At 37.3% G+C, this 16945-nt stretch overlaps 2 protein-coding genes across 4 annotated transcripts in view; one reads left to right on the top strand and one right to left on the bottom strand.

Moving 5' to 3' along the window:
* Positions 1-16945, bottom strand: part of LOC130290572 (transcription termination factor 1-like) — a 234798-nt gene that overhangs the window by 189801 nt on the left and 28052 nt on the right. The window contains exon 2 of the mRNA XM_056538399.1: positions 1084-1152. The gene's annotated coding sequence lies outside the window, so the exon portion shown is untranslated. The remainder of the gene's footprint in view (positions 1-1083; positions 1153-16945) is intronic.
* BARHL1 (BarH like homeobox 1) overlaps positions 3122-16945 on the top strand; it is a 39333-nt gene continuing 25509 nt past the window's right edge. For 2 of the 3 annotated variants that reach the window (XR_008847633.1, XM_056538406.1), the window contains exon 1: positions 3122-5271. Coding sequence is in view for 2 of the 3 variants with exons in the window: in XM_056538406.1 (XP_056394381.1) it covers positions 4812-5271 (460 nt within the window). In the remaining variant the exon portion in view is untranslated. The remainder of the gene's footprint in view (positions 5272-16945) is intronic. The other variant, XM_056538407.1, reaches the window with a different exon arrangement.

The raw sequence follows: 16945 nt of genomic DNA on the forward strand, positions 1-16945 counted from the left end.
ATTTGATCACTACTGTAGTGCTGCGGGACACTTTATTCTAGATAGATAGATAGATAGATAGACAGATATGAGATAGATAGATAGATAGATAGATAGATAGATAGATATGAGATAGATAGATAGATATGAGATAGATAGATAGATAGATAGATAGATAGATAGATATGAGATAGATAGATAGATAGATAGATATGAGATAGATAGACAGATATGAGATAGATAGATAGATAGATATGAGAGATAGATAGATAATAGATAGAATATTCCCCATACTGTACCCGCCTCTTACAGTACAGATGACTGGCACTGGCGCACACTTGGCACCGCTCTCTACCCTGATTATCACAGAAGGATTTGGGAGTAATTACTGTGTCTCCATTTGCAGATTTTGCCAAACAAGCTGTGGATATTCATCACCCATACACATCATTATTAAGCCATAGGGGCGCTGGAAGGCTTGGTGCGGGGGGGGCACAGATCTCATTTATTTCTTCCTTACACTTTATCTGAGGAGAATGTTCTCAGCTCAGGAAACTTCTTCCCATCACTGACAGATTCTTCCTGATATCCTGTACATCTACCCATAAGGGGCACTACTGCCTGCAGCGGTCGGTCCTGTCATGTGACCTGCGCACTTTTTTTGCCCCATATTTATCTGTCACACATTAGTCGTACACTTTTGACGTGACTTTCCTTTAGGGGAAGAAAAGTTGCGCAGTGACGTATATGTCACAGCTGCTGCACCACCTCCTGCTTTATGTGTCAGTGTGTGAATATCCTGAGATCCATCCTCAGAGAACGCCATGACTTTTATTTGACCTTCAGCGTTTGATGTCACTTTTTATCCCAGTCCAGGTCTGTGTCATCCTCCAACCCCAAGAAGATACTGTTCATTACTTATTTATAATAATCAGAATAAAAGAAAATATTGTAATAAATCAAAAATACTAATATATGTCTTATTAAATAAGATACCAAAATACTATTAAGATGGATATAATTAATTAGTAATAATAAATAATAATTGTGAGGTGATAATATGACATAATATGACATAATGCAGTCCCTGTGGAACAATCTCACCTGCAGAGGATACAGACTGTATATAGATCAGCGTCAGATCTGCTGTTGTCTCTCTGGATCAGTATTTCCCTGATTATATAAAACACAAACAATGAGTAAAGATTAGTATCCAGTCCATATAATATATAGACATCCCCCATTATATATGTGCAACACCCACCTGCCCCATCAGATCAGCAGGTATAGGGGGCCCTGCCAGAGAAGATGCCAACATATGTAACATATATATATATATATATATATATATATATATATATATATATATAGATGGGGCAGGCCGAGGTATCAGAGTCTATGGCACAGGGACTGGCATTGTGCTTGTTACCTGAATATTAACAATTTGTAAATATCCTAAATAATGGATAGATAGATATGAGAGAGATAGATAGATAGATAGATAGATAGATATGAGATAGATAGATAGATATGAGATAGATAGATAGATAGATAGATAGATATGAGATAGATAGATAGATAGATAGATAGATAGATATGAGATAGATATGAGATAGATAGATAGATAGATAGATATGAGAGAGATAGATAGATAGATAGATATGAGATAGATAGATAGATAGATAGATAGATAGATAGATAGATAGATATGAGATAGAGAGATAGATGGATAGATATGAGATAGATAGCTAGATAGATAAATAGATAGATAGATATGAGATAGATAGATATGAGATAGATAGATATGAAATAGATATGAGATAGATAGATATGAGATAGATAGATAGATATGAGATAGATAGATAGATGATAGATAGATGATAGATAGATAGATGATAGATAGATAGATACATATGAGATAGATAGATATGAGATAGATAGATATGAGATATATAGATAGATATGAGATAGATAGATAGATAGATAGATATGAGATAGATAGATATGAGATAGATAGATATGAGATATATAGATAGATATGAGATAGATAGATAGATAGATATGAGATAGATAGATAGATAGATTAAATAGATATGAGATAGATATGAAATAGATAGATATGAGATAGATTAAATAGATATGAGATAGATATGATATGAGATAGATAGATAGATAGATGAAATAGATATGAGATAGATAGATATGAGATAGATAGATAGATAGATATGAGATAGATAGATAGATAGATAGATTAAATAGATATGAGATAGATATGAAATAGATAGATATGAGATAGATTAAATAGATATGAGATAGATATGATATGAGATAGATAGATAGATAGATAGATAGATAGATAGATAGATAGATGAAATAGACATGCCAGTTTTATTAATGTTCAATGAAAGAAATAATTCTCTCTTTATTGGATACATTGTATGTAATTCTATTATGTCCGTAGATATGTGCATTGTGTAATAGATAATATAAAAAATTTTTGATGTGAAACAATCCTTCTTTGTTAACTAAAATCAATATTTTACACATGATCTTTTATTGATAGTAATATAATATTAATAATAATTTATAATATTAATAGGGAAAAAAAACAATTGCACAATAATAAGAAATAAACCATAAAACTATTTGCAAAATGTAAAAGAAATGTTGCAATTAATTAACATTAGCTAAATTCCACTTGCTAGAAAACAAACACACAAACACAGATATAAATATTTACATAAGGACTGGGTGTATTTCTCCGCACTCGCACACTGGCAGCCCTGGCACATCTTCAGGCTGGGGTGGCAGGGTGGCTGCAGGCAGCAGAGGGTTAATGCCCATTAGAGGCTCCTGAATGATGGGATGAGAGCAAACAAGGTGGAAATCGCCTGTAAACCGCGGCCGGAGCTGCGGTAATTAATTCACTGTCTCTTTTAATCAAACTGAAAGAGGATCAGGTTCCTTCTCCTACATGACATCAGCCAAAGAGAGGCCCAGAGCAGCCAATGGGAGCCCGGGCCCCGGTGACACGTGTGCTGCCGACACATTGTGAGCTCTGCCAAAGTGACACAAGTTCTGTAGAGCAAAAGGCTTGAAGTGACAGTGTGTAAGGAGATCTGAGCCCGGAGAGGACCCTCCCCTCCCCCACCCGACTCCAGGACAGTGCAGGATACAGACGAGTTCAAAAGGAGTAGATCTGAGCCTGCAGGACCCCCGGGGTGAATCTGGAGCAGGACACAGCTCCCACCTAAACACTGAGTCTTCTCTGCAAGGAAACTGCAAGGGGGTGCAGCTGGAGAGGAGATCCTGGGCTGGGGCAGAAGAACCTGACCCTGGACTAAGGCAGAAGAACCTGACCCTGGACTAAGGCAGAAGAACCTGACCCTGGGCTGAGGCAAAGGAACCTGACCCTGGGCTGAGGCAGAAGAACCTGACCCTGGGCTGAGGCAGAAGAACCTGACTCAGGACTAAGGCAAAAGAACCTGATCCTGGGCTGAGGCAGAAGAACCTGACCCTGGGCTGAGGCAGAAGAACCTGACCCTGGGCTGAGGCAGAAGAACCTGACCCTGGGCTGAGGCAAAAGAACCTGACCCTGGGCTGAGGCAAAAGAACCTGACCCAGGACTAAGGCAAAAGAACCTGACCCTGGGCTGAGGCAGAAGAACCTGACTCAGGACTAAGGCAAAAGAACCTGACCCTGGACTAAGGCAAAAGAACCTGACCCTGGGCTGAGGCAGAAGAACCTGACCCTGGGCTGAGGCAAAAGAACCTGACCCTGGACTAAGGCAAAAGAACCTGACCCTGGGCTGAGGCAGAAGAACCTGACCCTGGGCTGAGGCAGAAGAACCTGACCCAGGACTAAGGCAAAAGAACCTGACCCTGGGCTGAGGCAGAAGAACCTGACCCAGGACTAAGGCAAAAGAACCTGACCCTGGGCTGAGGCAGAAGAACCTGACCCAGGACTAAGGCAAAAGAACCTGACCCTGGGCTGAGGCAGAAGAACCTGACCCAGGACTAAGGCAAAAGAACCTGACCCTGGGCTGAGGCAGAAGAACCTGACCCAGGGCTAAGACAGAAGACCCTGACCCTGGGCTGGTCACAAACAGTAGACCCTGATCCTGAACTGGGCACAGGCAGAAGACCCTGACCCGGGCACAGGCAGAAGACCCGTGCTCTGTAGAGAAGACCCTTGTTCTGTAGAGAAGACCCTTGTTCTGTAGAGAAGACCCTTGTTCTGTAGAGAAGACCCGTGCTCTGTAGAGAAGACCCTTGTTCTGTAGAGAAGACCCTTGTTCTGTAGAGAAGACCCTTGTTCTGTAGAGAAGACCCTTGTTCTGTAGAGAAGACCCTTGTTCTGTAGAGAAGACCCTTGTTCTGTAGAGAAGGCCCTGGATCTGTTCTCTTAGGACCACACTGAGAAGCAGGACTCGCTCTCCAAGGTGCTGAAGCTCCAGCTCATCCCCATCTCCAGCCTGGTCCTTGGAAAGTCCTAGGATGACTCCCACCAGGGGATGACCTGCCTTGGCTGCTGCATCTCGTCACCATCTCTTCTCCTCAGTCTCCCCAGAGCTGAAGCTTCTCTCTATTTCTCCAGATCGATTTTACCATCATTGAGCTGGTTACACGCCAGAACCTTCTATTGATTTTCGGGTCTTCTCCTGAGGTCCCCCGACCACCCAGCTGCAGGACAGGAGACAGGATCTTGGGCACTCTAGATGGCACCAGATCTGGAAGGAATTAACTAGAGAATATTTTATCTTTTTTTTTTTTAATTTTTAGTTTTTTTTTTCCAGGCTCAATGTTAATGTGAAATAATACAAGGAGGCTGGAATGGAAGGATCGAACGGATTTGGGATTGACACCATCCTGTCCCATAGAGCCGGTAGCCCTGGGCTCGCTCAGGTGGACCCATTGATGGGGGACAGCAGGTCACCCCTAGAGCTCAGCCCCAGGTCAGAGGTCAGCAGCGTGTGTTCTCCTCCACCTTCACCGTCCAGAGAGTGTTTGGAGGCGGTCAGCACCAGACAAGGGTTGGCCCTGGGCATCGAGTCCCATCTCCAGCCCGGACTCTCTGCCCCTTCACAATCCAGGACTGTCACTTCTTCATTCCTAATCAGGGACATCTTAGCAGACTGTAAGCCCCTGGCCACCTGCGCCCCTTACTCCAGCAATGGCCAGCCTGCCCAGGACCTGACCCACTGCCTGTCCGGCAAAACTGCTGAGGACTTTAGGGACAAACTGGAGAAAAGTAGCTGCTCCACCTCCTCAGAATCTGAATATAAAGGTAAAGGTGAGTTTTACCCTAAAAGTGTCATCACTAAACCCAGTGGGCTCAAACCGTGGCCCTCCAGATGTTGCAAAACTTCAACTCCCAGCATGCCCGGACAGCCTTCGGCTGTCCGGGCATGCTGGGAGTTGAAGTTTTGCAACATCTGGAGGGCCACGGTTTGAGACCACCGACTAAACCGATTGTAGCCAAAAAGAAACAAATTAAAAACAAAAAAATTGATACATTTGATTTCTCTATTGATACATTCGAATTTTCAATTGATACATTTGAAATCTCTGTTGATATATTAGAGTTCTCTATTGATACATTTGATTTTTCTATTAATACATTTGATTCCCTATTGATAAATTCTAATTCTCCATTGATACATTAGAATTCGCTATTAATACATTTGATTCCCTATTGATACATTAGAATTCTCTAGTGATACATTAGAATTTTCCATTGACATATTTGATTTTTCTATTGATACATTTGATTTCCCTATTGATACATTAAAATTCTCTATTGATACATTTGATTTTTCTTTTGATACATTAGAATTCTCCATTGATACATTTGATTTACATATTGATACATTCAAATTCTCTATTGATACATTTGATTTCCCTATTGAAACGTTAAAATTGTCCATTGATACATTTGATTTTTCTTTTGATACATTAGAATTCTCTATTGATACATCTGAATTCTCTATTGATACATTTGATTTCCCTATTGAAACGTTAAAATTCTCTATTGATACATTTGATTTTTCTTTTGATACATTAGAATTCTCTATTGATACATCTGAATTCTATATTGATTCATTTGATTTCCCTATTGAAACGTTAAAATTCTCTATTGATACATTTGATTTTTCATTTGATACATTAGAATTCTCTATTGATACATTTGATTTTTCTTTTGATACATTAGAATTCTCTATTGATACATTTGATTTTTCATTTGATACATTAGAATTCTCTATTGATACATTTGATTTTTCTTTTGATACATTAGAATTCTCTATTGATACATTTGATTTTTCTTTTGATACATTAGAATTCTCTATTGATACATTTGAGTTCTCTAATTAGTTTTCCGTTATATCCGTTAGTTCCAGGAACAGAAGCGTGACAATAATCTTGAAATATATGTTTTTGTCTTTTTGCAAAGTTTTTATTTTTTATTTTATTTTTTTTAAGTTGCATATATCAATAAGAAATTCTGACGTAATATGGGAGAAAAAAATTAATGAGTGAGAACCGCAGAGCCGCAGCCTCCCCCTCAGAGGCCTCATTATCTGGTAGAAATATTAGGAATAAATATGTAAAGAATTAACATAAAAACGCACATCCACATTAGTCAGACAAGTCTTCTCCGTCCATTACTATGCGATTAGATGGGAACTGACAGTAAAGATTAAAGTCAGAGGAACATGCGCCATTTTAGGGGCAAATCTTAGATATATACACAAGAAGTTAATTTTTTTCTATTTTTTGCATATCAATTTTTTTTAACTTATTCGGCAGGTTTAGAATTTGATGCTTAAAAACAATTATATATATAGTATATTTTAAAGCATTTCTTTATTTCTTTTTTATTTTTTTTATTTTATGTATGTTTTTTTTATTTTAAGTAGACGCCAACGTTAGTATTTATATATATATATTTCATGTTTATTTCAGCAAAGTTCATTCCCAAATTCCTACTTTGCGATTATATTTTGTGATATTTAAAAATGACAACAAACAAAATGTTTAGATTAGTTTTTATTTGGAAAATGCACTTTGGATGTTTCTTATTTTATTAAGTCAATTAGAACAGGAAATAAAAGTTTAGGGGTTAAAAAGACAATTCTACTCCAAGTAAATGATTATTTATTTTGGATTATTTATGGGGAAAACTAGGAAAATGATTTATAGAAAAAAAAAAAATCAGAAACGTGATTGTAATAAGTTGCTTTCCTCCTGTTAGATATATAACAATAATAATAATACTTGTTATTATTATTATTTATTATTATTATTATGTAACTTTTCTAATGAGAAGATTCCGAATACATGTTGCAGGCACTCATGATGATGATGATGATGATGATGATGATGACCACTATAAGGCTGTGTTCACATGTTCAGGATTTTAATTGCAAATATTTAATACGAAGCCAGGAAAGGATCTAAACACGAGGAAGTTACTTTATATTTGTCCTTTATTTATGATTTGTTCCAGGATTTGTATTAAATTATTCCAATGAAACACCCCGCACGTGTGAACACGGCCTTATAGTTGTTTTTAATGAACTGATATGCAGATGCGGATGCGGTTTGTTAGTGGAGGTTTGTACTGATGCGGGTGGTTGCGGTTTGTTAGTGGAGGTTTGTACTGATGCGGGTGGTTGCGGTTTGTTAGTGGAGGTTTGTACTGATGCGGGTGGTTGCGGTTTGTTAGTGGAGGTTTGCACTGATGCGGTTTGTTGGTTGAGGTTTCTGTTGATGCGGTTGGATGCGGTTTGTTGGTTTGTATTGATGCAGTTGGATGCGGTTTGTTGGTTTGTATTGATGCGGTTGGGTGCGGTTTGTTGGTTTGTACTGATGCGGTTGGATGCGGTTTGTTGGTTGAGGTTTCTGTTGATGCGGTTGGATGCGGTTTGTTGGTTTGTATTGATGCGGTTGGTTGCGGTTTGTTGGTTTGTATTGATGCGGTTGGATGCGGTTTGTTGGTTTGTATTGATGCGGTTGGATGCGGTTTGTTGGTTGAGGTTTCTGTTGATGCGGTTGGATGCGGTTTGTTGGTTTGTATTGATGCGGTTGGTTGCGGTTTGTTGGTTTGTATTGATGCGGTTGGATGCGGTTTGTTGGTTTGTATTGATGCGGTTGGATGCGGTTTGTTGGTTTGTATTGATGCGGTTGGATGCGGTTTGTTGGTTGAGGTCTCTGGATGAGGTTCTGGTCCCCAGTGGCTCAATTAAGCGGATTATTATTGTCTCCTATCAGCCTCAGCCTTGTCAGTGCTGGATACAAGATCATATCCCATAAACCCCTGTACACACCGGACGATATCATACAGATCACTGCATCCACATGAAGAGAAAAACATCTCATCTATATAACGGGTAGAAATAAGATCATCATACACCTACAATAGTCAGATCTATAGACAGAAAGATAGATAGACATGAGATAGATAGATAGATAGATAGATAGATAGATAGATAGATATGAGATAGATAGATAGATATGAGATAGATATGAGATAGATATGAAATATATAGATAGATATGAGATATTAGATAGATAGATAGATATGAGATAGATAGATAGATAGATATGAGATAGATAGATAGATATATAGATATGAGATAGATAGATATGAGATAGATAGATATGAGATAGATAGATAGATATGAGATAGATATGAGATAGATATGAAATATATAGATAGATATGAGATATTAGATAGATATGAGATAGATAGATAGATAGATATATAGATATGAGATAGATAGATAGATAGATAGATATGAGATAGATAGATATGAGATAGATATGAGATAGATAGATATGAGATAGATAGATATGAGATAGATAGATATGAGATAGATAGATATGAGATAGATAGATAGATATGAAATATATAGATAGATATGAGATAGATAGATAGATATGAGATAGATAGATAGATATGAGATAGATATATAGATAGATAGATATGAGATAGAAATGAGATAGATAGATATGAGATAGATATGAGATAGATAGATAGATAGATAGATATGAAATAGATAGATATGAGATAGATAGATATGAGAGAGAGAGATAGATAGATAGATATGAGATAGAAATGAGATAGATAGATAGATAGATATGAGATAGATAGATATGAGATAGATAGATAGATAGATAGATAGATATCAGATAGAAATGAGATAGATAGATATGAGATAGATATGAGATAGATAGATAGATATGAGATAGATATGAGATAAATAGATAGATATGAGATAGATAGATATGAGATAGATAGATATGAGATAGATAGATATGAGATAGATAGATATGAGATAGATAGATAGATAGATAGATATGAGATAGATAGACAGATATGAGATAGATAGATAGATATGAGATAGATAGATAGATATGAGATAGATAGATAGATAGATAGATAGATATGAGATATATAGATAGATATGAGATAGATAGATAGATATGAGATAGATAGATATGAGATAGATAGATATGAAATAGATAGATATGAAATAGATAGATAGATATGAGATGGATAGATATGAGATAGATATGAGATAGATAGATATGATATAGATAGATATGAAATAGATAGATAGATAGATAGATAGATATGAGATAGATATGAGATAGATAGATATGAGATAGATAGATATGAGATAGATAGATGGATAGATATGAGATAGATAGATATGAGATAGATAGATATGAGATATATAGATACATATGAAGATAGATAGATAGATATGAGATAGATAGATAGATAGATGGATAGATAGATATGAGATAAATAGATATGAAATAGATAGATAAATAGATATGAGATAGACATGAGATAGATAGATATGAGATAGATATGAGATAGATAGATATGAGATAGATATGAGATAGAGAGATAGATAGATAGATATGAGATAGATAGATATGAGATAGATAGATATGAGATAGATAGATATGAGATAGATATGAGATAGATAGAGATGAGATAGATAGATAGATATGAGATAGATAGATACACTGCCTCATCATAATATCATTATATACACGGCCTGTATACAGCAGGATATACACTGCCCCATCATAATATCACTATATACACGGCCTGTATACAGCAGGATATACACTGCCTCATCATAATATCATTATATACACAGCCTGTATACAGCAGGATATACACTGCCTCATCATAATATCATTATATACACAGCCTGTATACAGCAGGATATACACTGCCCCATCATAATATCATTATATATACACGGCCTGTATACAGCAGGATATACACTGCCCCATCATAATATCATTATATATACACAGCCTGCATACAGCAGGATATACACTGCCCCATCATAATATCATTATATACACAGCCTGTATACAGCAGGATATACACTGCCCCATCATATCATTATATACACGGCCTGTATACAGCAGGATATACACTGCCCATCATAATATCATTATATACACAGCCTGTATACAGCAGGATATACACTGCCCCTTCATAATATCATTATATACACAGCCTGTATACAGCAGGATATACACTGCCCCATCATAATATCATTATATACACAGCCTGTATACAGCAGGATATACACTGCCCCATAATATCATTATATACACAGCCTGTATACAGCAGGATATACGCTGCCCCATCATAATATCATTATATACACAGCCTGTATACAGCAGGATATATACACTGCCCCATCATAATATCATTATATACACGGCCTGTATACAGCAGGATATACACTGCCTCATCATAATATCATTATATACACGGCCTGTATACAGCAGGATATACACTGCCTCATCATAATATCACTATATATATACACAGTCTGTATACAGCAGGATATACACTGCCTCATCATAATATCACTATATACACAGCCTGTATACAGCAGGATATACACTGCCCCATCATAATATCATTATATACACAGCCTGTATACAGCAGGATATACACTGCCTCATCATAATATCACTATATATACACAGCCTGTATACAGCAGGATATACACTGCCTCATCATATCATTATATACCCGGCCTGTATACAGCAGGATATACACTGCCCCATCATAATATCATTATATACACAGTCTGTATACAGCAGGATATACACTGCCTCATCATATCATTATATACACTGTCTGTATACAGCAGGATATACACTGCCCCATCATAATATCATTATATACACGGTCTGTATACAGCAGGATATACACTGCCCCATCATAATATCATTATATACACGGTCTGTATACAGCAGGATATACACTGCCCCATCATAATATCATTATATACACAGTCTGTATACAGCAGGATATACACTGCCCCATCATATCATTATATACACGGCCTGTATACAGCAGGATATACACTGCCTCATCATAATATCATTATATACACGGCCTGTATACAGCAGGATATACACTGCCTCATCATAATATAATTATATACACGGCCTGTATACAGCAGGATATACACTGCCTCATCATAATATCATTATATATACACAGCCTGTATACAGCAGGATATACACTGCCTCATCATAATATCACTATATACACAGCCTGTATACAGCAGGATATACACTGCCTCATCATAATATCATTATATACACAGCCTGTATACAGCAGGATATACACTGCCTCATCATAATATCATTATATATACACACAGCCTGTATACAGCAGGATATACACTGCCCCATCATAATATCACTATATATACACAGTCTGTATACAGCAGGATATACACTGCCCCATCATAATATCATTATATACACGGTCTGTATACAGCAGGATATACACTGCCTCATCATAATATCACTATATATACACAGCCTGTATACAGCAGGATATACACTGCCCCATCATAATATCATTATATACACGGCCTGTATACAGCAGGATATACACTGCCCCATCATATCATTATATACACGGCCTGTATACAGCAGGATATACACTGCCTCATCATAATATCATTATATACACGGCCTGTATACAGCAGGATATACATTGCCCCATCATAATATCATTATATACACGGTCTGTATACAGCAGGATATACACTGCCCCATCATAATATCATTATATACACGGCCTGTATACAGCAGGATATATACACTGCCCAATCATAATATCATTATATACATGGCCTGTATACAGCAGGATATACACTGCCCCATCATAATATCATTATATATACACGGCCTGTATACAGCAGGATATACACTGCCCCATCATAATATCATTATATATACACAGCATGTATACAGCAGGATATACACTGCCCCATCATAATATCATTATATACACAGCCTGTATACAGCAGGATATACACTGCCCCATCATAATATCATTATATACACAGCCTGTATACAGCAGGATATACACTGCCCCATCATATCATTATATACACGGCCTGTATACAGCAGGATATACACTGCCCATCATAATATCATTATATACACAGCCTGTATACAGCAGGATATACACTGCCCCTTCATAATATCATTATATACACAGCCTGTATACAGCAGGATATACACTGCCCCATCATAATATCATTATATACACAGCCTGTATACAGCAGGATATACACTGCCCCATAATATCATTATATACACAGCCTGTATACAGCAGGATATACGCTGCCCCATCATAATATCATTATATACACAGCCTGTATACAGCAGGATATATACACTGCCCCATCATAATATCATTATATACACGGCCTGTATACAGCAGGATATACACTGCCTCATCATAATATCATTATATACACGGCCTGTATACAGCAGGATATACACTGCCTCATCATAATATCACTATATACACAGCCTGTATACAGCAGGATATACACTGCCTCATCATAATATCATTATATACACAGCCTGTATACAGCAGGATATACACTGCCTCATCATAATATCATTATATATACACACAGCCTGTATACAGCAGGATATACACTGCCTCATCATATCATTATATACCCGGCCTGTATACAGCAGGATATACACTGCCCCATCATAATATCATTATATACACAGTCTGTATACAGCAGGATATACACTGCCTCATCATATCATTATATACACTGTCTGTATACAGCAGGATATACACTGCCCCATCATAATATCATTATATACACGGTCTGTATACAGCAGGATATACACTGCCCCATCATAATATCATTATATACACGGCCTGTATACAGCAGGATATACACTGCCCCATCATAATATCATTATATACACGGCCTGTATACAGCAGGATATACACTGCCTCATCATAATATAATTATATACACAGCCTGTATACAGCAGGATATACACTGCCTCATCATATCATTATATACACGGCCTGTATACAGCAGGATATACACTGCCCCATCATATCATTATATACACGGCCTGTATACAGCAGGATATACACTGCCTCATCATAATATCATTATATACACAGCCTGTATACAGCAGGATATACACTGCCTCATCATAATATCATTATATACACGGCCTGTATACAGCAGGATATACACTGCCTCATCATAATATAATTATATACACGGCCTGTATACAGCAGGATATACACTGCCTCATCATAATATCATTATATATACACAGCCTGTATACAGCAGGATATACACTGCCTCATCATAATATCACTATATACACAGCCTGTATACAGCAGGATATACACTGCCTCATCATAATATCATTATATACACAGCCTGTATACAGCAGGATATACACTGCCTCATCATAATATCATTATATATACACACAGCCTGTATACAGCAGGATATACACTGCCCCATCATAATATCACTATATATACACAGTCTGTATACAGCAGGATATACACTGCCCCATCATAATATCATTATATACACGGTCTGTATACAGCAGGATATACACTGCCTCATCATAATATCACTATATATACACAGCCTGTATACAGCAGGATATACACTGCCCCATCATAATATCATTATATACACGGCCTGTATACAGCAGGATATACACTGCCCCATCATATCATTATATACACGGCCTGTATACAGCAGGATATACACTGCCTCATCATAATATCATTATATACACGGCCTGTATACAGCAGGATATACATTGCCCCATCATAATATCATTATATACACGGTCTGTATACAGCAGGATATACACTGCCCCATCATAATATCATTATATACACGGCCTGTATACAGCAGGATATATACACTGCCCAATCATAATATCATTATATACACGGCCTGTATACAGCAGGATATACACTGCCCCATCATAATATCATTATATACACGGCCTGTATACAGCAGGATATATACACTGCCTCATCATAATATCATTATATACACGGTCTGTATACAGCAGGATATACACTGCCCCATAATATCATTATATACACAGCCTGTATACAGCAGGATATACACTGCCCCATCATATCATTATATACACAGCCTGTATACAGCAGGATATACACTGCCCCATCATAATATCATTATATACACAGCCTGTATACAGCAGGATATACACTGCCCCATCATAATATCATTATATACACGGCCTGTATACAGCAGGATATACACTGCCCCATCATAATATCATTATATACACGGCCTGTATACAGCAGGATATACACTGCCCCATCATAATATCATTATATACACGGCCTGTATACAGCAGGATATACACTGCCCCATAATATCATTATATACACAGCCTGTATACAGCAGGATATACACTGCCTCATCATATCATTATATACACAGCCTGTATACAGCAGGATATACACTGCCCCATGATAATATCACTATATATACACAGCCTGTATACAGCAGGATATACACTGCCCCATCATAATATCACTATATACACGGCCTGTATACAGCAGGATATACACTGCCCCATCATAATATCACTATATATACACAGCCTGTATACAGCAGGATATACACTGCCTCATCATATCATTATATACACGGCCTGTATACAGCAGGATATACACTGCCCCATGATAATATCACTATATATACACGGCCTGTATACAGCAGGATATACACTGCCCCATCATAATATCATTATATACACAGCCTGTATACAGCAGGATATACACTGCCCCATCATATCATTATATACACGGCCTGTATACAGCAGGATATACACTGCCTCATCATAATATCATTATATACACGGCCTGTATACAGCAGGATATACATTGCCCCATCATAATATCATTATATACACGGTCTGTATACAGCAGGATATACACTGCCCCATCATAATATCATTATATACACGGCCTGTATACAGCAGGATATATACACTGCCCAATCATCATATCATTATATACACGGCCTGTATACAGCAGGATATACATTGCCCCATCATAATATCATTATATACACGGTCTGTATACAGCAGGATATACACTGCCCCATCATAATATCATTATATACACGGCCTGTATACAGCAGGATATATACACTGCCCAATCATAATATCATTATATACACGGCCTGTATACAGCAGGATATACACTGCCCCATCATAATATCATTATATACACGGCCTGTATACAGCAGGATATATACACTGCCTCATCATAATATCATTATATACACGGTCTGTATACAGCAGGATATACACTGCCCCATAATATCATTATATACACAGCCTGTATACAGCAGGATATACACTGCCCCATCATAATATCATTATAAACACAGCCTGTATACAGCAGGATATACACTGCCCCATCATAATATCATTATATACACGGCCTGTATACAGCAGGATATACACTGCCCCATCATAATATCATTATATACACGGCCTGTATACAGCAGGATATACACTGCCCCATCATAATATCATTATATACACGGCCTGTATACAGCAGGATATACACTGCCCCATAATATCATTATATACACAGCCTGTATACAGCAGGATATACACTGCCTCATCATATCATTATATACACAGCCTGTATACAGCAGGATATACACTGCCCCATGATAATATCACTATATATACACAGCCTGTATACAGCAGGATATACACTGCCCCATCATAATATCACTATATACACGGCCTGTATACAGCAGGATATACACTGCCCCATCATAATATCACTATATATACACAGCCTGTATACAGCAGGATATACACTGCCTCATCATATCATTATATACACGGCCTGTATACAGCAGGATATACACTGCCCCATGATAATATCACTATATATACACGGCCTGTATACAGCAGGATATACACTGCCCCATCATAATATCATTATATACACAGCCTGTATACAGCAGGATATACACTGCCCCATCATAATATCATTATATACACAGCCTGTATACAGCAGGATATACACTGCCCCATCATAATATCACTATATATACACGGCCTGTATACAGCAGGATATACACTGCCTCATCATAATATCATTATATACACAGTCTGTATACAGCAGGATATACACTGCCCCATCATAATATCACTATATATACACGGCCTGTATACAGCAGGATATACACTGCCCCATCATAATATCATTATATACACGGCCTGTATACAGCAGGATATACACTGCCCCATCATAATATCACTATATATACACGGCCTGTATACAGCAGGATATACACTGCCCCATCATAATATCATTATATACACGGCCTGTATACAGCAGGATATACACTGCCCCATCATAATATCATTATATACACAGTCTGTATACAGCAGGATATACACTGCCCCATAATATCATTATATACACAGTCTGTATACCGCAGGATATACACTGCCCCACAATATCATTATATACACGGCCTGTATACAGCAGGATATACACTGCCCCATCATAATATCATTATATATACACAGCCTGTATA

Source organism: Hyla sarda, chromosome 9 (genome assembly GCF_029499605.1).
Source record: "Hyla sarda isolate aHylSar1 chromosome 9, aHylSar1.hap1, whole genome shotgun sequence".
Classification (NCBI taxonomy): Eukaryota; Metazoa; Chordata; class Amphibia; order Anura; family Hylidae; genus Hyla; species Hyla sarda.